Consider the following 24,913-nt stretch of genomic DNA (forward strand, 5'->3'; position numbering starts at 1 on the left):
AATCCTGTCCACACATAAAGGGAGAAATGAAGGAAAACGCTGCTATGAACATGCCAAAGCAGCAGGTGGCGCTAGATTCCTAACCGTGCAGAAATGTTGGCCAATCAGAAGTCTAGAAGCCTCGGTGGGAAAAAGTAAACAAAGCTGGGGCATAGAAGCAGAACCGAGTCGTATGTGTGGACGGACAGTAACTGTGTGTGTATATGTAAGCATTTAAACACTGCAGAGAGTAGAATTAACAGTATTGTAGAAATTCATTTCACCGAAACAATAACGTGGCGCACAGTGTGACGCATGCACCAGTTTATTGTATTTCCAGACTTGCTTTCGGCACAATTTACAGTGCACGCTACTCTGTTTTTTGTCAGACTTGAAATAGCCGAAATACCTTCAAACTACGGAACTTCTATGGCTCTTCCGTTCGACAATCTCTCCGGCATTGGAACCATCATCTGTTTTCTCTTCGGTCACGCTCGGTTGATTTTTCTAGTCGGCACACTCATTTCCTCCATTACGCGCTGGCTGCTTCCCAAACAAACACACGTGCGGCTTGGCACTTGTGCTGTACGTAACAAGTCACGCGACGTGACGCTGCGGCTGTAATTGGTTCGGCTCTGCGCTACTGAATTTGGATCGGCTGACCTTTTTTTTTTTTTTAAGAGGACAAGAGCGGCGAGGTCTATCGCGATAGCTTAATTTCTCTATCGAGTAAAAGTTATATCGCGATACATATCGTTATCGTTCTATCGCCCAGCTCTACTGTAAATAGTTCCATATTTTTCAAAATGAATATCTGTATGCTATAACAGTGATTGAGACACAGACAGTAAAAAAGATGAATATAGCTTGTGGAAGTCCCTTAAACCTGCATTTTTTTAATGGTCAGCAGGGGGCGACAACTCTAGTTGCAAAGCCTTTTGGCTGCATAGAAGTATATGGAAAAAGGGCCCTCTACTCTCTTGCTTAGTGAGCTCAGTAAACACGATCCTGATGATTTGAGTCGTTTACAGTTCATATTGAATAAAACATAAAGTTAATTTTTAAGTGTTGGTCAGTATTTGAGTCAGAAAGAAGATAAGTCGAGATCAGTGGCTACCAACTTGTCAATTGCAAGTCATTAGCCAATAAGCATGCAGTGTTATCAATCCTACAGTCTGATTCATGATAGCTATGCTCATCTTTTATTGTATGACTGAGATGAGTCATTTTTCTAAAACATATAAATAGTCTGACAAACAGACTTTTATTTACAGTATCTTTCCATGCCATAGACAACCAGCAGGAGTTGCAAGTACAGGGAAAAAATAAAAACAATCCACTTTCTTTCTTTCCAGTTGTATTTACTGACAGCTCAGTTCCTAAAACACCACCGTGTGTAATCAGACCCGAAGCCCTGCAGAGGTGGGACGGTCATATTGTGAGCTTATCACATAATACTTGTAAAAATAAAAAGGGGAATCAAAATGCGCTAATGGAAATGTGGATTTAAAATTGCTCACATTTTGTGAACAAAAACTTAATGAAAATTTCCTCCAGGAAGCTCAGCGCAAATTAAAGAGAGAACAAGGCCGCAGAATTAGTTCCTTATCACACAAACATATTAAGTAATAAAAAATTTCCAACTGAGCTGTAAGATGGATAAAAGAGGATTGCTGTGTGTTTGTTCAAACGGCTATGACAAGTGTTTTACATTTACCTGATAACACTGTTAATAAACCTCTCTCAAGTCAATATCAGTCTCTGAAGTTCTTTGCTTTCCCCTTTTGTTGCTTGGATCAGAATGAAACACTGCGCCCTTGAAAATCTGCCAAAGAAAATAAAAAGCAAATTACTTGTTAAGAGAGACTTTTGGGGATTAATAGTTTTTGCTGTTTAGCTCAACATACAAAGGCCTATACGAGTACAAAGGATTTGCTAGCCAAAATAACACTGTGATGTGTAATGCTTTTACCAGTCGTCTATCTCGCTTGTGCCAACAAATTGAATTGTGTCTGTACAGATTATTGATCAGTCTGTTAAATATTCAGTAGAGGAAATTGAAAAGTTTTTTTCTTGTCACTCTAAAGTAATGACAGTTATGGATATTTCACACAAAGAATAAACTACACACATAGGAATTCTTATTTTTTTCCCCTCAGGGTACCGAGAGTCTGACTGAACCAGATTAATAGTGGGGTTAGTTTTAGCACGACTGAAAGCAAAGGGTAGAAAAAGGTAGAAAATCAATATAACTCGACTTGTATAGCTTTCCAATTTATAGATTATATCTTGTTTGTTTAATCCTGGAGAAACAAAGTGTGAAGGACACTCTAAAGTTGAGTTAAAGTAACCAGCAGTCCTTGTAGAAGCACGTCTTTCCCGTCAGCAGCCAGCTTATTGCCATCGAACAGTTATTTTAGGACCGAGCTCCTGCCTAAATCAATGAGGCGAGAGCCATAAGTTTTATTTCAGAGGTCACCGGGATGCAAAAACCTTCCCACAAAACGCAGTTTGAAAGTGTTTATCTTCCAAATGATGTTCCTCCTCTGTGTACACAGCATTAACTTAACATTGTGTGCCAACCAGTCCATCACCCTTAGCTTATTCTACCAGAGTCCTAAATAAATACAATGATTGACTTTTGATTAATTAAAAATCCAATACTCCAAAGTATCTATGGATTTTCATAAAACGTATATGTTATTTATATACTTGTGTATACTTGTGTATGCTTTGCCTGATTTTGCTGCTTACCGTGTTTGTGGTGTTCCAAAAACATGTGTTACACAGTGCCCTCCGGTGGGCAAACTATGCAACATCAACACATAACAGAAGCTCTTTACTTTTAAAACTTTCACTTTCAAATTGGCCAATAGAAAGTAATAGCAATAACAGCAGCCTGCTGATAAATTGGTCAGGCTCAAATCATGTACCTCAGTCCTCAATCACAGAGAACTAGTCTTGTTGGGGACCATCTGGCAACAACCGGTAGTTAGGGAAAAATGAGTCATTGCCAGAGGTTACTGCCCTTTTAACACAGGCCTGGTAGAGACTGGTCACTTGGTAAACATGTATATTTCCTGACCAGTTAGCGACTGATTGCTTGCAGTCGCTAGCATGAAACTGGTCACACAGAAGTGCACAGCGCTGTACTGAAAACCTTGTGATTTTTTTTGGTCCTCAGTAGGTTGCCGCGGTCACCAATAGTTTGCATGGAAGATCTCAGCTAGTCTGCAAACACTCGCAAATTACTTGCCAACTAGTAGTGAAAAATACAATGCAAACAGGAAACGGAGAACATTTACCTTCATAGGCAAGGTGTGTAAAGCGCTTTGAGTGCTCAGAGTAGAAAAGCGCTATATAAGAACCACTTCATTTACCATAGAGAAATTGCACTTTTTCAAATGTTTTGGTAGCAGCAATACGTTTTACTTGTGTCGAAAATTATCCGTTTCCAGTTTGCATTATACTTTATTTTACAGATAAGCTAGCATCTTCCATGGCGACACCCACTAACCACCCACCAATTGGTTGGGCAATGTATATGTTTAGTGATCAGATTTTTCTAGGTGGTCACCAGCTGGTGTCTAGGCCTTAGTAACTGTGGTTTTAAGTAAATAATATTTAAATAAGTTGGTAAACTATGGATTCTCCTATATATTTCTATGCAGGACACTTTGAGTGCCACATCCCTGCTGTTACAAGCTATAGCACACGTATAGGATAGCTTTTTTATGGATACAGTCAGCCAAGAAGAAACCAAATACACTCTTATATCCATCTGTACTTTAGTAATGAGTAGATACGCCCACCACCACACTATAGAAACTGAATTTCAACTACACACAAAATTTTGACCATCTGATTGGCTGTTTGGGGCCAGCGCTGCTATTTTTACTGTTACTTACTAGATTTCTACACAGGATTTGTCTCTGTGAGGAGAAACGAAGCGAAAACACTCATTTCCCCCCGATTTTTAATCTTCTGTAACAAAGCATGTAATTGTATAGCAAGTGTTTCTACTGAGGGTACAGACCAATCTCCAAAATTCAACAGTTCTTTAAGGTGAAGTCCTGCTTCTTTTTTCGATTTTGTATCTTTCTGTCTATATATGTGAGCACAACCAGTGCTCGAGTGTGATGAAAGTGCCAGATGTTGTTGCTAGGAGATTTGTGCAGAGCCTCATATCTTTTTTTGTACTTTCTCTGCTGCGTGTGATTGTTGCTATGATCCAAGCAGCTGTTTGAAGCCCCAGAAGAGATTATGGCAGAGCGCTCGAGTCCCTGAGCCCAGTTTCTGTGGATCATACACTCTTATTCCGATTTCAAAAGATTGATTCTGCAAAAGAGGAATGCCAGTAACCTTGTATCTGTTTTCCTTTCCTTTCTGTCTTTTATTTGATGTCTTAAATACTGCGCACAGTGCAATCTTGTTTAGTTGCATTTCAACCAAATTTATGTAAACCTTGATGACAAATGAAACCAGTGTTTACGCCCCACTTCCCTCGCTTGTTTAACTCGGCCGTCAGACGCTCGCACACAGCCTGAAATCATGTTTCCCATTACAACAAGGAAACGCTATTAACTCCAATGCATTTGGCATTTTCCATCACTGCACTGTTTTCTCACTTATCTCATTTTCCCAGTGTATACCTACACCTTTGAAAAGCCCAGTCAGATATGTCTAGATATATTTTAGCAGTGTGTTATTTAACTGATTTAAACAGCAAATGTATACTTAAGAGCCGATGAATGAATGCATCACCTCTCAAGTTCCATGGCGAAAGTTTTCTCAGGCTTTGGAGTGAGATCAAATAATTCTAAAGATGTTGCTCATTTGAATGTATGCCTGCATTTTCTAAACCTTGTTGCCTTTTTTTTTAACCCCACTCCAGCTGTCTCCACACATACTGAGGGTGAGGACAAGATCCAAGTCCTGCTGATGGTGGCGTGTGGAAGGTATGTCTCTAAGGGGGGGAGAGGGAGAGGAAAAAAGCCTGTGCTAATTGGAACTGTATTAGCAATACAGCAACAATATGCTTTATGCGGTCCTGTTAGCTTCAACTCAGCCTTTTGTCTTGTTAGTCCAAATGCACCTTACCTACTGTAACCATCCAAGGTAATTAAAACCTCGCCTCAGTTAGAGAGAAGGTGTGAGATGGCACGTAGCATCGCAGGCCTCGCACAAGCCAACCAGTTTAGTCTCGCTTTTAGCGTTGTGCAATAAAACTTTGTCTTTAATTGCTGTTTGTTTGTATGTTTTTTTTTTTCTTTCTTTCTTTTTTTTTTGATCAAACCTACTGGGAAACCAGCGGTTGTTTATAGACGTGTGTTCTGTAGAAGCTCTTTGGATTCCTTTAATCATGTCGGTTGTTAATTTAATGACTTAGCAGCGCGTTTCTAAATATATGAACTTAAGGTCATCGAATAGGAAGCGCCGTGTTGTACGGGCAAATCACAGGATGGCATTCTTCACCAGTAATTACTGTGTTTCTGTCTCTCTTTTTTCACATGTATATAAATAGAACAGTTTACATTCATGGCTTCAACAAGATGGATTTCACCGTGTGGCACTCTGCTATCAAACTGGCTGCTGGCACAGACGGCAATGCGCTCGGCGACCAACAGCTGACTAAAAACGGTGTTCCTATTATAGTCGACAGCTGCATTGCTTTTGTCACTCAGTATGGTGAGCTACATTGTATCTCTCAGCTAAAAGAGTTTGTTGTTTTTCTTTAATTTGAAAAAAGAAAGTTCTGCATTACTATTATTATGATTTCCCCTTGAGCAGCTGATTCATCCAGTGCACTGTGTTGCGATGAGAGTTTCATGCTTTCTAATGTTGTCTGGCAATGCGCTGCCATTATCCTATCTCTTCCCTTTTAAAAAAACAGTTTTAGAAGTGTGGAAAATAAATGTAGCACAACTGCACTCTGCTGTTAATCAGAGGAACGCTCCATACAAAGTTAGAAACTGCATCATACAGAGTCCTGGCTTGGTTAATGTATGGTAACTGTGGACTTTTACAGTGTCACGGTAAGTAGTGTGCTGTATAATGAGGGATTGGAATAAAAGTTAACTCTGAGTGAGACTGTGAAATGGCACAGAAGGTTAATATACCTTGCACTGACAATTTTATTCCACCTGCAATTTAGATTCAAATGTGCTTATGCAACGTTGTTAAATCCTACAAGTCACACTGTCCATAAGGCTGCTTACTTTTCTATAAATGCATCCTGTCATATAGAAAATCTACATGCTGTCATTTTCTCTTGGAGATGCTACACGGCAGAGCTATTTGTCATTTGGATAGAACATGTGCAGAAGGAAGGTGGCGATTTCTTATTAATCAGCTGTCTTCTGACACTGTACCCAGGTTTGTGCCAGGAGGGAGTCTACCAGAGGCCTGGGAATCCTGGTCGAGTGTCTCACCTCCTGGAGGAGTTCACCCATGATGCCCGTAATGTGAAGCTGAGGGAGAAGGAGCACCAACTTCAGGATGTGACTGACACGCTGAAGAGCTTCTTGTCTCAGGCAGAAGATGCACTACTGACCAAGGAGCTCTATCCATACTGGGTGTCAGCTCTGGGTGTGTGAGCTTTCTGGCATGTGGGATGTCAAACACTATAAAGTCTGCAGAGTTGTAGGAAAGAGAGAAATGCACAAGTCCACCATGCTAAACTGTGTGAATTTGCAGAGTAATTTTAAACATATTGTAAAAACCCTTTTGTGGCATGTGTTTGAACATAAGCTTTTGTACTTGTGTTTATTCATTTTATTATATTTCTTCTCTGCTTGGTTCGGTAGATGAGAAGAGCGAAAGGCAGAGAGTGAAGAAGTACTCCGCTTTCATAGAGAGCTTGCCAAAGATAAACAGGTCAACCCTTGAAGCCCTGCTGCAGCATCTTTACAGGTAAAAACGCACGAGATCACAGGCATCGAGCTCTGACATGTTTAGCATTTGTGTTAGTGAAGCTGTTTTATTACAAAGGTCAACTTTTACATTCTGGGAGGGAAACTTTAAGGGTTTTTAAAAACTCGAAACCCGAGGCGCAAAGACGACTTAAACAACATTGTGTTAATAAAAATAACACAACACAGTAAATAAGATGATAGAGCTGGTTTCTAACCACTAACCCTGTACTCTAAAATGCATCTTCTATTTATGTATGCTCGCTATCCACACTAATTATGTGCTACAGATGGAGCAGTGGAAACTGCTGCACCTACACAGTGCAGACAGAGTGGGTGAGACACAGACAGAGAGAGAGAGAGACCAGGGACTATTTTTTAATAACCATAAATAAGTGGAAGGATATCAGCCTACCAGATAAACCTGTTGAAAATCCTAGCATTTGCCAGATTCCTTATTTCTCTGTAGTTTTTTGTAGCTGTTTTTATGCATGGAAAACAGCTAAGCTCGTAAGCTAATTAGCTGTATTAGCTAACCAAATTTATCCTACCTGTGCTTAGACTTCACAGGGAGGTATATATTTTTTCTGCTATAATCTAATTTTATTTAAATGTTTGTGTTTAAACAAACTTTCATTCTCTAAAAAATTATGTTCAGTGGAAGGGAAAACAGTGCTGAATGCTAAGAAGATAGCCTTAGCCGTTTAAAAGTAGCACATCTAGCTGTTTCAGAGCATCACCACACAGCTAGTTAGCAGCTAAAAGCTAAATGAACCTATTTGTTAGCAAGCTAATGTTGCTAGTCAGTGCTGAGATTTGGCTTTCAAACATTACTCATAGCTTTCTGGATTATATGTATTTTACATATTTTGCAAAGTGCAGTCCAAATGCCGTAGCATCAGCTTACACAGATATAGTAACTGTTAGGAATAAAATGATTAAATAAAGCTGGTTTTTATGATTTTTATATACACATTGCGATTTGCTCATGAAAGAGTTAGCACTGTGTTTTTTTTGAGGGTGGGAAGCTTCATTCAGCGCTATGACTGAATTGAATTATTGTGATTGATGTAGAGTGCAGAGGTTTTGCAACATGCTTACTTATCATGACTAGTTAACAGTTAGGATGATTTTTAACTTGGCGCCGAGCTACCTCAATGAGCTTCTCAGGTTACACCTGTCAGAGCACTTAGATCTGCTACCCAAATTCTTCTGGAGCAACCTCGTTCTCGGCTGAAGTCTCGCGTTTGCTGTAGCTGCCCCGGTCTTATGGAACAACCTTCCTGTCGCTATCCGGGCGTCTGACTCTATGCCACTGTTTAAATCACGGCTTAAGACTTATTTGTTTAATCTTGCCTTTCCACCTAGTTAACACTTGGTGTGCGCTGGTACATTTTTTATGCTTGTGAACTACTTTTATATCTTATGATTGTCAAGGTTTTTATAATTGATACGTGCCAGGTCCTTTCTCTTTTCCCTCCCATCTCCCATCTCCCTTTTCCTATTTTATTTTTGTCAAGCACCTTGGTATACCCTTGGTTTTTTAGTGTGCTTTATAAATAAAGTTTATTATTATTATTATTATTTTTGTCTGAGCAGAATGTCCCGAACTTAGACAAACATGACATTTGGATCCTTGAGTTATCAGTAACAAAAAATGCCCACGGCACACACAGGCAAAGTTGAGTGCCAGACAACTTAAGTTTTGCCATCCATTGTTTCACTTTTTATCACTGGTATCAACTTCTGTCTCCTGGGGCCAGCAGCACAATGTAGCAGTTAGTCATCTTTTGGTTGTTAGCAGATGGATATGACACGAAAACATCTTCACGCAGTGTAAAGTCAAATGAGAACCAGGGTCACATCTGCATGACCCAGCATCTTCGTGATGCACAAGTTTTTCTCTTACTTACTGCAGCAAAGTTCAAAACCAGCCTAATTAGTTCGACCACTTTTGCAGCAACTTGTTGGCACTAATTGGGATTAAAAACCCATTCTTTGATAGCTACTTTGCAATATTATGCATTTGTAAGTTGACCTAATGTTCTTATCTGACCTTGTTGCTGATGAAACAAGTGTGGCTCTGCAGAGGCCGCTCTGCATCACAGACAAAACGAGCATAGCGGTTCAAAGGTCATGAGGCCCGAGCGGCCCTCTGGTTGCTGCTTGTCGCCTGCTGATTAGCTGCATTGTTTCCTCTATTCCCCTAATGACCCCCGTTTTTTTTGTTTGCTTTTTTCCCCTCCATCTGACCAATACTGTTAAATATTCTTTCAAATTAAGTCTGTTTGCTGAACAGTGAATGCACTAAAAAGTTGTTGTGGGGTTGAAAAACAAACCAAGCTGAGAAGAAAAAGATTGTTTTTGTGAAGTAACAGTGTCCTTCGGTTGAAAGCGATGAATCAATTCCATATTGTTTCTAGCGAGCGCTGGCATTTTTCAACTGAGACAGATTGTGTGGCTCATTATTAAAGACTCAGGCAATTAGCAAACACATAGCTGAGGTCTACAAAACGAGCGGCGCTATTTCTGGCTGTGCGCTGCTTTTTGTTATTTTTCCCTCAGTTGGTTACACCGCTGAATTCTCTACTTCTTCACCTCTGGATAATTTGAACTGTGGAGATTTCTAGTAATAAATTACAGCCGTCTCGCGCGTTGTGGACTGAAACTACTGATTTACTGTTTGTTTTACCTGGAGTGGAAATGCAGAGACAAACAACACAGAAGATACAGAACCAAAGAAAAAGCTTGCACAACTTTGATACTGTGCTGCAGCTACAAAAACCCCTTCTTCCACCTCTTATGTTGTTTTTTAAATATAAGCACACTGCTGTCTTCGTGTATCATTCACTCGATTTCCCTTGGAAACCTGCAGTGGATAGATTTAGCTCCTTTTGATATAGATTGTTTAGAGAAGACTTAATTGACTTGATGCTTAATTTGGAGCGAGGCCCGATGTTTCATTCAGCTCTCTGTGTGCTCGTGCCACAGCGAGTAGTATGAGTGGGCTTTAGAGGCCACGAGAGCGATTCAGCAAAAGATATGAGCCACTCGTGTCGACCTGCGGGTACATTAAGGGATTTTCTAAGCATGTTTCTCTCTGTTATTCAGGATCCAGCAATGCTCCCACCTGAACCGCATGCCAAGTGAAAAACTGGCTTCCGTTTTCTCCTCCTGCCTGTTCCAGACTCGAGGACAAACCACACAGGAAATTAGTGTGGTCCACGACCTAATCAGCAACTACATTACGCTCTTCAGTGTAAGTCTGAAATGTTCTTGTGGGGTTTTCTTTTCTTTTGTGTTGATAACCACGAAAAACCGATTGGACTGAGCTCAGCTGCTTGACATGGATCTTCCTCTTGTACCTTAGATAACATCCAGTTTTTATCACATAAACACACATTGCACAAGTTATAAAAAAAACAAACAACCAAAAAACAAAAACAAGACGGTTGGTACATTCAGTAATATTCAACTCAGGTTATTGCCGCGTTGTGTTATTGCCAAATGTACGCTGCACAGACAGGTGGCACAGATTATATTAATAAAGGAAAAACAGGTCACCTAGAACAGAAAAGTAACAGTGGACTCTGTGGTTCAGGACATGTTTGGTCGAAGTAAAAAACGAGCCCAGCCTTGTAAAGCTCTCTTCTATATGTGTGGAGTCTTTCTGGTATCACCAATATATCTGATGCTATCTTTAGGACTAAACGGCCATTTTTTCTCTTGTTTCTTGTTTTCTGTTGTTGGGTTAAACAACTTTTAACTGTGATTAAAGTTAATGTGCTGTTTATCTTTCGTGCCTGGCTCACGTGATTATAATCTGGACTTCTGCTTGTTAAACAATATAAAGAAATGCAGATGCCTCCATACGATCCTCTTATACCTCAAATGAACAACAAGGTACCCTAGCAGATTAATAATAGTCAGACACTGGTAATAAATGACATAAATAGCTTTGTATTTGTGGTTTAATATATATAGAGAATTTATCGTTTGTACTTTTAAACATTGCAGAGGACTTTGAACTGTAGAAGAAGCAAAGACATCCTCACTTTTTAGACCTGCTTTGCTTTGAGCTGAGCTTCAAACCCACGGGAGTTTACATTTCATATGATGCATCTTACATGAATCAGTCTCTCAAGTTAAAACTTGTCCGCAACCTCCTTGCGACTAAGAAATATCAGTGGTTTCCATGTGATTGCATTGAATGTCTTCACACAGTAGTTACCATGACACACTTTTGATTGGAGGGTAATTACCCAGGTTGCCTAGTTGGACCAACATGCTCCAGGTAACCGTTGTCCAACTCGGACCGACAGCAGTCACTCTCAGACATATTGGCCAAGGTTTGCAAGTAATTATCATCTAATTTATAAATGCAGACAGATTGACAACATAATGCAATTAATTAGAGTCACACTTGAGTGTAACTCATGTGTGGCGCCTCTCTTTGCAGTAAGGCACTTCAATTAACTGGTTGCCAACTGGGTGTATTCCCATGATATTCCTATATTTTGGGAATTCTCCACACCGTGAAGGCAGCGTGGTGTTTTCTTTTCTTTCTTTTTTTTTAAGGATAAAAATCTGGCCTTCATTTGAAAACTGGGTGAAGAGTCGGAAAAATATAGATCTTATCCTGCGAACGCTGTCATGTTTCGCACAGTCAGTGTCAGACGTGTTTATCATTCATCCTGTAACACAGGATAGAAGCTGTAATGAATGTGTAGACAATCAATGGCTGAGTAAAAAAACCGAAACAAAGTATCCAGATATTACCATATTGCATATCTAAACCAAGCTGCAGGCATGACTTTATTTACACTCTCTTACAACCATCTGGGGAGCTGAAGTGTTGTTGCCAAATCTCCACAACAGGCTTGACTTTGCTGATGTGTGGATGGGAAAGAGGGGGGGGAGCTCAGGATCAATGTTACCCTTGGAGAGCTGCCTGGCTTATGGGATACGCAGCACCGACTGACTGTTAATTCCCTTCGGAACGCCCGGATCCCTCTTTTTCTAACGTAAAAGGAGGTTCATTCACTCCAAATCGGTTGGCGACGCCATCATTCGCATGACAAATAGCCATTAAGCCCAACCAATCATGAGCCCAATAGCGCCGAATACGCTCAGTGTGACCATAAAACGAGAGACGCTTCGCCAATTAAAGCACCAGTTCTGTGGTGGCTTCTGTCGACGGCGCCCATTATCAGGCCTAAACACACACACATACACGCGATGAGTTTCCCAGTTTGTTTGGATTTTATTTTCAACCCCAATCTTTGCTGCCACTCGTATAACTCCAACAAAGGAAATTGTTCTCTGAAAATGATAATGATGTTTAAAAAAAAAGTTGGATTGGAGAAAAAAAAGTCATTTCCCACACAGAGCTTTATGAAAGAAGAGAGTATTCAGTGTCGAGCACTCATCGCAGCCAACTTTCTCTTTCAAAATGAGGTTTTAGAAGTGTTAGCTGAGCAGCTCACTCTTTCCCAGGTTTAATCTGCTCCTCCACGTATCGCATTTAAGCGCTGAAATTAATATGACCATCAAAAATGGCTGCAGGATTCTATCAAGCAAGATGATGTTTCTCAAGTGCGGTTTACCTGATTAGAAACTTTTCTCTGGCTCAGTCTGAATTGACGTGTGTTTGTGTGTGTGTGTGTGTGTGTGTGTGTGCGTGTGTGTTTTGTGATGCTTTTTCAACAGGTCAGTGAAGACCAGGTGCAACAGATGGAGAGAGAGAATAGCTTCATCACACGCTGGAACGACAAGAAGGACACGACAGTAGGTCGACCCGCAGAACCCGAATGGAAATCACAAATGGGTGTTCAGTGTGTGTGTGTGTGTGTGTGTGTGTGCATTGATTTGCCTGCGTGCGTCAGGGACTCTAAAATGTGGGATTCGTTTGAACAGGTTTCCTGTTTTTCTGGCAGAAATGAAGGGAGAGGCAGGAGCAGGCGGGTGAGGAAAAAGGGCTTTGTTCCTGTTAACCTTTACAGCAGGTACTTTATGCCTGGATGCCTCAGCCGAGAAAAACATTTGGTTCAGATAACTGTGGAGGAAAAAAAAAGATGAAATCACATGCCGCTGCTGTTGTTGAAATCTGAAATAAGTTGTTTATGAGCGCTCCTTTCTGCCCCTGCCTTCCTCCCTCAGCCTTGTCCGTAGGGTTTCACAACAACGTCGGCTGCTCGGGGGCAAAAGAGTTACTCAGTGGAAAGCAAGTGCTATTAGAAAGCCGTCGGAGGTGAAAATTGGGATGAGGTTTTGATTTTGGATGTGAATTCGGAGGTCTTAAAATAGGAAAGTTATTAGTTTTTTCATTAAGAGCAATTATTTAGTGTAATTACAAGTCAGCGTGGAGAACATTTCTCTGCGGAGATAATAGGTATGTTTATTTTAGGGATGATTTGAAATTTTAGCAAAGTTAAAAACTTTGCTTAAAGTCATTTAATGTTACATTAACCATCTTGTTTTACTGACTCTGTTTGATCGTTTATGATCACTCGCTGGCTTTGCTGTAAAGGCCACTGCCAGACCGTGGAGCAAAAGCTAAAGAGCAATTGAAGTCGGTCTGTGCCTGATACGAAGGTGAAAAGTTTAAAGCAGTAAACTGAAATGTCCATAATATTGATCTTTGTTATGCAGAATCGCCTTCCACTTGCACTCCGCTTCTAGAAATATGGAAAAAGTTGGTAAAGATGAGATTTCCCACCCACAGATAAATGCCACTCTTGTGGTTATGTATGCATGGGGTGTATTTATAGTGATGTGTGGCTCAGCTTTACATAAGCCATCATGTAAAAAACAGCACTTCAGTTGCATTTTTTTTTTCAACAGGCTATCTGAAAATGGTAAAAACTGCTTTTCAGCTCTGGGTTGTTACCAAAAGGGCAGAACTCTATTAAATGCAACGGTCATCATTCATCCTGTTTTTTTTCTAAACAGCAACTGTTTCAGGATAATGTTGCATTATTATAAAAACCATCAACATTCAGTCTATAGATTCCTCTGGAGTGGAATTAATCAACAAACTCAAGAATGTGAGAATTAATTTTTATCCTGCACGGGTGGGTGCCTTTAAGTCGAGCAACCCTTTAAAAAGAGAAGCAGCTAAATAAAGCTCCTGAGACACAGGAGTTGATTTCACAAAAAACTTTTATAAGAGCATGCTGACCTTTGTTAATTAGCACTAAAGTATAATGTACAACTGAATCTAATGGAATATAGCTTCTAAAGTATTGGGGGTAAGATAAATCACCAAATTGACTGGGGTGTTGATGCCAGTTTTCATGTCACTTCATCATAAAGAGCTTTGAACAGCGTCAGCCAGCATGGCTGTAGTCTAAAGAAGAAACTGAGCAACTGTGTGTGTAGCCTAGGCAGAAGCTGAAGTATGAATAAGAAGCTTTGCAGGACAAATGGCTCTTGGGTTTTCACTCGAAAACCACGAGACGATTGTCTCAGAGGACTCGGGGCCCTCCAGGTGAAGGTTCTGACCTCATCTGTTTCGTCTTCAAGGAAGAATGGCAAGAAGACAGCCAGCAAGTGGATAGTATAGTTCGACTTAGGGAGTGAGTAAATCAGTGATATAATGAGGTGCGAGACATTGTCATGCCTTTTAAATTCGAAGTGCCACTTGAAAAATCGATGCTTGCATTTACAGCCAGGCCGAGGACGGCTTTGGTTAGAGAGATTAGAAATGGCTTCATTCTTTACTCCATAATCTCCTTAAAACCCTTTAAAACATTTAAACTTCCCTTTCCTTTTCTCTACAGTAATCAGCATGTTTTTTCCCCTTTAATTATCTTGCAGCCCACAGCTGTAATGTTTGTAAAGTGGTCCCGGTATTCCTCCCAATACACAACAATGAAGGGGAAGGAGGAAAGCAAGATGGCCCCATATCTGTGTGTGACATTTTCACAATTACAGCTTTAGCTCCATTGGTTTGAATGACTGTAATTTTTGTGTCATTTGAGGGCCACAGGAGTCAGAAGTGGCTTCCTTCCCTCTTTTCAATGCGATAGTTCTCCCAGCACAAAGCCAATAATGGACCTCAGTTCACCTGCACATTAAAATGACAAAAGAAAAGTAACTGTAATTTCAAGATATCTAAGAAAAAAGAACCCTTGTCGTGCCCACTTAGTTGTTAATTCTCTTGAGACAGATTACTGCTCCCGCTGCATTGCCAGAAATCCAGATTAGGTGCTATAGCTATGACCCTGTATCTCAAAAATATAAATTCATTTTCACGTTTTCACTTAACTTTTTTAGTTTTTCACACTGCCGCTTTTTAATTTGATGAGCAGAGGATTAAAGCTCCAGCACTTGGAGAAAGGTGCTGTGATTTGTACCGACAAGCGAGACATTACTTGGAATTTGACCTCTTTGATGTCGGGCAGATTTAAAAACTCTTTTTTTAAAAATTTTGCATAGCTTACATTGAATTAGAAAACTCTCTTCTTCTCTTTGTGTTTCTGCAAGTGAAAAATGAAAGTCAGAGTTACGGGGATTATTTCTGAAACGTGCATGTTTCACATCATCAATCAAATTTTAATATTACGCAAAAACAACCTGAGTAAACACAATATTCAGTTTTTAAATGATGATTTTGTTTATTAAGGCAGAAAAACTATCCAAACCTACCTGGCCTTGTGTGGAAAAAATAATTGCCCCCTAAACCTAATAACTGGTTGTGCCACCCTTGGCAGCAAGAACTGTAATCAAGCATTTGTGATAACTGGCAGTGAGTCTTTCACATCACTGTGGAGGAATTTTGGCCCACTCGATTCTGCAGAATTACTTTAATTCAGACACATTGGAGGATTTTTCATCATGAACAGGCTGTTTAAGGTCATACCAAAGCATCTCAAACAGGTTTAAGTCCACACTTTGACTAGGCCACTCCTGAACCTTCGTTTTTGTTTTTTGGGCTTTTTTTTTTTTTTTAGGCCATTCAGAGGTCGACTAATGGTGTGTCTGGATCATTGCCCTGCTGCAATAACCCAACTGCTCTTCAGATTCAAGGCATGAATAGAGAACAGAACTCATATTTCCATCAACTATGGAACGTACGTTAGTTTGTTTAGTTAGTTAGTTTTACTCCAGATGTAACAGGAATCAAGCCTTCCAACAAGTTCAGCTTTTGTCTCGTCAGTCCACCGAATATTTCCCAGAAGTCTTGGGAATCATGAAGATGCTTTTTGAGATGCTCCTTTGTGTTCTTTTTGGTCAGCAGTGGTTTTCTTCTTGGAACTTTCCAGTGGATGCCATTTTTTCCCAGTCTCTATGTTATGGTTTAATCATGAAGTCTGACTTTAACTGAGACAAGTGAGGCAGTTCTTCAGATGTTCTGCGTTTTTTGTGACCTCCTGAATGAGCCATTGATGCTCTTGGAGTATTTTTGGTAGGTTGGTCACTCCTGGGAAGGTTCACCACCAGAGATGGGCAGTAACGCATTAGTCACATGTTACTGTAAGCCAATTACTTTTTTCAAGTAACAAGTAATGTAAGGCAGCGGTCCCCAACCGGTACCGGTCCGTGAGTCGTTTGGTACCGGGCCGCGAGAGTTGAGGCTCAGGTGTGAAATGTATGGTTTTCAGGGTTTTTATCGGTTTTCAGCGTTATTTTGTTACCGTTTTTATCGTTAACTTGGTTTTCCTGGGTCTTTTCACACGTGTTATGAATAAATCTTCTTTTTTTCAGTACCGGTACTAGTTTTATTTTGTTGTATTCATCCGCGACACCTTAAAGTCCAGTCCATGAAAATATTGTCGGGCATAAACCGGTCCGTGGTGGTTGGGGACCGCTGATGTAAGGGATTACTATTGTAATTAGATTCCTGTTACTTTCCCGTAAGCACCCTGCGTTACTGCGTTACTAAACCATCATGATTTTGTTTGTGAGAGTGCCTCATGACAACGACGTAAGCATGTGCGACGTCCGTGGCAACAACAGTTGTGTGTAGATCGAAAATGGATAATGTGGAGTGTTGGAGAGAGTACGGCCATGCAGCGTTTAAAGCGTGGATGTACTGACATTTCTTTAAGTTTTAGTTGACAAAAACGTTATAGTGTCCGCTGTACAGTCTGCGTGGGAAGAAAACTTCTTTCTACAGGGAAAAATTTACCTTCAAATCTGAGCAAGCACCTAGCAAGCCGCGACAGGAATGTGAAATTCACAGAGAAACCCCCGGATCCTCCCACCGACATGACCGCTATGGCACCGGGCAAATCTCTGCCTGCTCTACTCCTGCCAAACGGGAAAATAGATTTAAGAGCGACTGAACTTAGTGCCATTGAATCTTTGATTTTATTTATTTTTTGCTGTCTCCAAAAGTTGATTCTGTTCATCTGGACGTAGAGTTTTGTGGGAGAAACGTTTCGTCACTCATCCAAGTGACTTCTTCAGTCTCAGCTGACTGCAGGTTTTTCCAAATCTTATAAACAGGACATTTGCATAATGACTGAAACCAGCCCACTGAAGGAACACTGGGCTGGGAGGTCAGTTGCTTAATCATAAATATGCAAATTCTCATGAAATGTTTCTCCCACAAAACGCTACGTCCAGATGAACAGAATTAACTTTTGGAGATTTACTTTCCTAGATGATTGAGAATGCATCAAGAAGATTTTTTGCTGTGTTTTACTTGCATCTATGTGAAAGAGTGAGTGTAAACACAAAAAATAATTTTATTTTATATGCGGGAATATACAGAAAATAGGTTTAAATGTTAAACAAATTTCTTCAAGGCATATAATTTAATTTTTGCTTGATGCATAAAGTTAAAACTAATGAAACAAGTTTTAAAAAGAGACTTTTCCATTTGATTACATTTTGTATGATGGATTATACAGAAAAAGTAGAATTGGGCTGAAAGATCTATCGCTTTATCACCTATTCAGGTTGTAAATCGTGTTTTTAAAAAGTAACTAAGTAATTAATTACTTTTTAAAATAAGTAATCAGTAAAGTAACGGGATTACTTTTTGGGGGGAGTAATCAGTAATTAGTTACTGATTACTTTTTTCGAGTAACTTGACCAACACTGCTCATCAGACTAGGTAACATTTTACAAACTTCAATCATCTAGTTTTGACGAGCTTGTGTTAACTATATCCTCATTTTCTTGTTCTTAGCTGACTGAAGCCCGACAAACCTGCTTCTTAAAACTCTGTTTGTAAAGCACAGCCAAACACAAGAGGCTTGGTATAAATGGAGGGTAGCCTCAAAGGGTAAATGCTGTTTATGAACTGAGGGGTTGCACTGAGGTCCAGTATATGATAAATATTTTTGAACTGTGAATCATTCGAAACTAATCAAGTAGGACCCAAGAACAGAATAGCTGGAGATTAGTGTAATCTGAGCTGTGTCAAGATTGGAAACGATGACGACAACCGAGAGCTATTTTGTTCAGCGTTCAGATGTATGCCTTTAAAACCACCTACATTTTCAAATAAATGTATACAAAGAAAGGTGAATAAACACATAGCATTCTGATTTAAAAATGTCAGGTTTCACTTCCCAAACAGCAGCATTTTGTAAAGGCTTTTACCCCGAATAAACATATTTCCTTTTCTTTTGTGTGGTGGTATTTCACTCGCACAAGACTCAAAGGATACAAAAAAAAAGTCAGTGGCTCAAAACCCATCTCTCTCTCTGCTGGGTTCATTCTCACACTTGTGTTGTTTTTTTTCTCCATTGCCATAATAACACATGAAAATATCTTTAGGTGCTTCTTCAAAATATTTTTAAACTGACAGCACACTTAAAGTTAACACCTGAGGAAAGCATTTCGGTTGCGGTGTAGGTGAAACATTCGTCTTTCTCTCCCACCTTTCCGAGCGCGCCTGTCTCACACATGTTCTCTTTATTTAGCCGGGTTTTGCATTCCATTAGCGCTACCGGGATTCTGTTTGCCTCCGGCTCTGAAAACGACCTTTGCTTTTTCAAAAATCCTCCAACCATTTCTCGCCTTTCTCTCCATTTACATTCGTGGCACACAGGAGCAGAAATTTAGAAGAAAATTATTCCAATTAATCGTGCTTCATCGATGTTGGGATTCAGCTGATGTGACTCTTTTTGCCTCTGTTTTTCCCTCCTAAGTTTGCTCCGGCTGGGGACTTGATCTTTGAGGTATACCTGGAGAAGAGAGAGCCAGAGAAATGCTGCTTAATCAAGGTGAGAGTGTGTATATCCGTACTGCTCCTGGTGTGTATTTGTGTGTGTATGTGCACCTGCTTTCCCAAAGGTCCTGGTAGTGAGGTGAAAAAATGGGGAAGGGGATGCAGGCAGGTGAAGCTGGAGAAAGGATGAGGGTGGAAAGACTGAGAGGCGAGGGTGGATGATGGAATTGGGCCGAGACGTCCGTGGTTTAACCTGATGGGAGTACCGCACATACGAACTAATCAAGAGACATTTGACTTAATTGTCTGAGTAATTGCGTTTTATGAGGCATATAGGCCTGTGCAAGTTAGGGAGGATTTTTTTTTTATTGTTTTTGTGTTTGTTAACAGGGTGACAGCAGGGCTCCAAGGGCACACAGGGTTACAGAGCAGCACTAAGCAGCGCAGTTTAACATTAATTCTTCATTTGTCTCTGTGGAGGAAAGTGGCGCGTTTCCTTAGTTCAGTGCCGTTCATAAAGAGTCAAGTATGTAAACTGTGCGCTGTGTACATAGTTGTGCATGTTAAGCAGTGAAAGGCTCTTTCAAGACAAAGATGGTTGAAGGCATCGAGACTGATCCACAGAGCTTATAATCTAACCCAGGGGTGGGCAACTCCAGGCCTCGAGGGCCGGTGTCCCTGCAGGTTTTAGGTTTTTTGAACCAACACAGCTGATTCAAATGGCTAAATTAGCTCCTCAACATGTCCTGAAGTTCTCCAGAGGCCTGGTAACGAACTATCATGTGATTCAGGTGTGTTGACCCAAGGTGAGATCTAAAACCTGCAGGACACCGGCCCTCGAGGCCTGGAATTGCCCACCCCTGATCTAACCTTTTATATCCACAGTTTGCTTACTTTGTGTGATCGTTTCCCTTTATGCATTTATGGTAGGTCTCCCCCAGCATGCGGCCCACTGAGCTTGCAGAAACGGCGCTGAATATGAGGAACGTCGCCGTTAACGCCGACGACTTTTGGACCACCTTTGAAGTCATTGAAAATGGAGAGCTAGGTATGTCAGGTTACTAACCACTAAACTTCCTTCTTAGAAATGTTTATGTATTTTCACAAAAAACTCACAGGAGTTTGAATATACCAATGGACTTTATCTTAGGCATTTCAATGTGATGATATGCAAGCACTTGGCGACAGTAGGAAGGAAAAACTCCATATAATAAGACAGAATAAGTCTACTGTTAGTTTGGGACTGAAGGGGTTCAAGTTGGCAATTTCCTGTTTCCCTGTTGTACAGAGACACATCCCAGACAAGTTGCTCTTATTTGGAGACTGTTTTGAGGCTGGTTGCCTCCTACCTGCGCAATGTCGATTGATTGTAGCAGCTACTTGTAATTGGTTGAATGTGAAACATTTCAAACCAACAGCCTTTCCTAGGAGATTGTCCTTTTTTGTTATTTTTCACTTTAATGTGTCGAAGTCATGAGTCATAAGTTTATTTTTCCTGTGAAGTAAGCATAGAAAGCAAGCTTTTTTGTCCTCGACTTACTTGAAGGTATTTTTATTTGCTGCCTTATTTACAAGTCACTTTTAGTTTTTATTTTATTTTTTAGTCTTGGTTGGTTTGCCAGTATATATTTGCCATCAGCATATATACTGAGGTTTGCTGTGATTTGTAAATGGTGCAGTCACATAGTTTGCCACTATGTGCGGCACATGTAGCACAGTATGCAGACATGGCGTGGGCATGAGTAATAGCTTGAGAAGTCACTACCTACTTACACACCCGTGCACACTGGGAAATTAGCCAATCATCAGATTTTATGTCAGTTTCTTGTTTGGCTTGATTTAAATTGTAGACGATCTAAGGGGGCTGTATCAAGGCCCAGCAGAGCGCAAGAATAAAAGCATTCAGCTGGAAATGAGTATAATATGTCTCTAACTATTGAACCTCACTCCACTGTAACTTGTCTGTTACTTTAATCCGCTTTTAAATATAACATATAGCTCTTTCCCTCAGATTATCCAAACTTGTGCAACAACACTTCACTAATTGCGACTTCTTAAAATCCATCTGAAGGAAATAGCCTAATACCGAAGAAGCACCTCTTTAGCAATAAGTACTTTTTGTTGGGATGAAAAGGTCATTTATTCTTTAACTGAAATGCTACATTCAGAAAGACAGCAGTTTTTATGCGCACTGATCTTTGTGAAGACTTTTGCCTTTGACATTAACGTCGGTTAATGTCACGAGGTAATTTACACATGCTATGGATGTTATTATCATATGCAATTTCCCATCTTTTTCTTTTAACCCAGCTTCTGCTTTCATTCCTCAGTGCTATCATTTGGCTTTGACTCCAGACTGCTAAAACTTTTATACACCTGCTGCATTACAACTAAAGGACACTTTTTCTGTGTGACCTCCAAATTTTTCGAGTAAAATGTGAACTTACGTTATAAATGAAATGAAAGTTTCCCTCTAAACTTTTCTGCCGTCACGTTCTCCGTCGGTCCAATTAACATTGCATCACCTTTCAAGTGGCCATTTCCATTTAGGGGCACATACAAAGATCACACTTCCTCTTATCCGAGGACCTGGTGAGAGATTATGCTATCTCTAATGAACCAGCGCCTGTGAACGCGGCAGCACGCAGGGAAATTAGCCAAGCATCGTCAGTTTGATATGCACATAAATGAATCATCCTTACCGTCATACGTCATAAATTGCCTTCATCTTTCCTGCATGATCAACCTAGAAAGATGACCCACCTCATCCTGCATTAATATGCACGGAGGCCGCCTCACGCACTACACGTGCTGCATTTGATCATAACGCGGTATACGTCAAGAACGGGGCGGGGGCCTACAGACGAAGTTGAGCTTTGTCGCGAAGTTGCTTAGCTTGCGCTCCCCCGTGCACGTCACGGAGCAGTTCACTGAAAGTTTACACCTCACTCTTGTGTTTGTTTTGCTCTTCACAAAGTTACAGAGGACGAGCCGTCCTCTTCTAAAAATGAAGGTGTGTTGAATACTGAATATATTTGCTGAAGGTTCAGCATATTTTCTATGCCAAAACAATATGTCTGTGGAACAGTAAATAGTTAAGCGATTTCCAAGGCGGTAGCGTGACAGGTTTTGCTCGTAAAAGCATAAAGGAGGGAGGGGAAGTGCGTTAATTAGCCATTTTGGAATATAGCTACCGATAAACACTGTTATCGAGGACAATAAGCAGAAAAGGGGAGCTAATATTTGTGGGGAAATGAGGAACTAATTCCATGGCCTGGGCCTGCAGAGATTCCAGGGAGAAGATAAGCCCACTGTTATGAATAGGTTATGCCATTGTGGCTCTTTTTTTCCCTTCCTCCCTTTTTTTATTTATTTATTTATTTTAAAACCTTCTTTGGTTATGAAAAACAGGGGAGTGTAGAGATGGAAGCATCGGAGCAGGGGTGGTGGTACACAAATTATCTTCCTTTTTTTGGCTGATAGCATGTACCCTGTTCGCCAATTAAGAAGAGATAATAGGTCTATTTTGCACATGAGTGTGTTTTTATAATCAGGCCCTGATATGCTGTAGATAATTTAATCTGTTCTGTGATGAAACTGGGGGGGAAACAACATAATTTTGTTATTTAGCTAACTGGAGTTTGTCATGGATTTTATGATGTGGTTTTGTTTTGTGTGTTTATAATTCGTGTGAGATCAGAGAACACAAAAGACTTTTGCGACCACTTTGTCTTCAGATCTCTGCCATCTTTGCTATACTTTATCTTTAGTCATTTCTCTGTTTCTGAGCTAAATTATTATTAATTAATTCATGTATTTTTTTTAACAGAGCGACCGTTGCACCACAGTGAGAAGATTCTTGAGCAGGTGTTGGAGTGGAGCTCCTTGGACTACCCCAGCTCTGCTTTTCTTGTTATAAAGAAGTTTGTAGGTTTCAAACTTCTTGGGGAAGGTAGAGTATGCTGTAGATGTTACAAAAGAAGAAGCAGCTGTTCCATATCTTGTTATCCAGCATTACTATTTCTCAGATCATCATTATTCCTCAACAGCTCATTTGTTCATTTATTGATGACTGTTTTTTATATTATAATAGTTTAGTTTAAACTCATAATACCCAGCCATGTTGTGCTTTTTTGTGCTTTTACTCCAGGGTAGTACAAGTACAACACTTTTGTTCATAGTATTTGTTCATAAAAGTAATGAAATTGTATGATTAACACAGGGGTAGGCAACTCCAGGCCTGAAGTGCCGGTGTCCTGCAGGTTTTAGATCTCACCCTGGGTCAACACACCTGAATCAAATGATTAGTTCCAGGCCTCTGGAGAACTTCAGCAGTCAGACAGGTGTCCTTTAGTAATTTAGCAATTTGAATCACTGTGTAGGATCAAGGACGCATCTAAAACTTGCAGGACACCGGCACTGGAGGCCTGGAGTTACCTACCCCTGGATTAGCATATCAGGACATGAATGAAGGCTTTGAGATTGGGTGCATACACTCTTTGATGAAGAACAACTCAAAAAGTGTCTTTATTTATTTAAAAAGCCAGAAAACTAAGTCTTACTGCTTTCATAGAAAGTATTTTAGTTATAGTTAAGTATCAGCCATGTGCTGCTAATCAAGTGCACTTGACCATCTCATCATCGGCAAGTGTGAGCATTGAAAGGTAAAACAGAAGTCTTGAAGTTTGCTGGTCTGAAGCAAACAGATGCGTGTTAACAAAATGCTAAGCAGAAACGATCTTAATGAAGCAATTGTTGCTGCCCATCATTCTGGGAAGGGTTATAAAGACATTTCCAACCAATTTGAAGTCCATCATTCTAGAGTGAGAGATTATTAGATTATTTACAAGTGGAAACATTCAAGGGCTAAATGTCAGACTCTACAGGAGTCAATTAGCTTGTTAAATGTTAAAGTTCATGAAAGAACATTTAGAAAAAGTCTCAACGAGCATGGCCTGTTTTCAGGTTCGGTAGAGGATGCCCCTTTTCTCATAAAAGAACATGGCAGCATAGTTTAGGTGTATAAAGTTGCATCGAAACAAACCACAAAACTTCTGTTCTTTGGACAAAGTGGAGATGTTTGACCATAATACACAGCACAATACTTGAAGGAAACCAAACACTGCATATCAGCACAAACACCTCATACCAGCTGTGAAGCACGGTGGTGGAGGGGTGATGTAAGGAAATTATTTAAAGCTGTATTTAAATCAATTCAGAGTGTAAGTAAGTATAGCTTGAAGTTAATGCTAACCGTGTTGTTGCTATTAGCCACAATTAATAAGTGGTCTAAACATCAAGCTAAAGCAGTTGATAGGCCAGGTACTTTCAGTTCTAGGAAATAGTTTGATGAAAATTAAACAGAGTAAAAATGGCAGCTAAAAATAAAGCAATAAAATAAATAAACCATTGCACTAAATAAATGAGTTAACATTTAAAAACAAGTACAATGTATTTAATTACAGTTGATGGCGTTAGAGCTGTAAGTATTACATAAAAGGATATAGGTATATGAAATTACAGTGGACAATAACTACAGGTGGTTAGCTAAGTAATTAAATAGTGATGGATAAAAGTCATGTATATATTTGACTGTATCCCCCAAAATTCAAACTTGTGCGTGGTTATAGATGCAAACATGTTACAGTTTGTTAGCTAAAGTGAATGGATATGTAGTTGGAGCAGGCAGACACAGTAACAGGTAGATGCCCTTCAGTGAGTACAGTTTTAGTTTAGTTTGGACAAAATGTGCAGCTTGTGTGGTGGTAGTATCCAACCAACCCTGCATATATTTTACTGAATTAAAAGCATTCATTAAAAATAAGTACAGGTCAACAGATTTGTGAGCGAACCCAGAACCCCTTGAATTCTCTGTTTTCCAATACAGCGTTGTCCT

General features: G+C 40.1%; 1 protein-coding gene across 3 annotated transcripts in view; it reads left to right on the forward strand.

Annotated features, from left to right (window-relative positions):
- Positions 1-24,913, forward strand: part of arap2 (ArfGAP with RhoGAP domain, ankyrin repeat and PH domain 2) — a 166,904-nt gene that overhangs the window by 128,633 nt on the left and 13,358 nt on the right. For all 3 annotated transcript variants that reach the window (XM_026162146.1, XM_026162148.1, XM_026162149.1), the window contains exons 18-26: positions 4,874-4,937; positions 5,504-5,667; positions 6,355-6,567; positions 6,786-6,891; positions 10,002-10,149; positions 12,600-12,677; positions 18,998-19,072; positions 19,948-20,065; positions 22,847-22,969. In XM_026162146.1, the coding sequence (XP_026017931.1) occupies positions 4,874-4,937; positions 5,504-5,667; positions 6,355-6,567; positions 6,786-6,891; positions 10,002-10,149; positions 12,600-12,677; positions 18,998-19,072; positions 19,948-20,065; positions 22,847-22,969 (1,089 nt within the window). The remainder of the gene's footprint in view (positions 1-4,873; positions 4,938-5,503; positions 5,668-6,354; positions 6,568-6,785; positions 6,892-10,001; positions 10,150-12,599; positions 12,678-18,997; positions 19,073-19,947; positions 20,066-22,846; positions 22,970-24,913) is intronic.

The sequence above is a fragment of the Astatotilapia calliptera genome, chromosome 3 (assembly GCF_900246225.1).
Source record: "Astatotilapia calliptera chromosome 3, fAstCal1.2, whole genome shotgun sequence".
NCBI lineage: Eukaryota > Metazoa > Chordata > Actinopteri > Cichliformes > Cichlidae > Astatotilapia > Astatotilapia calliptera.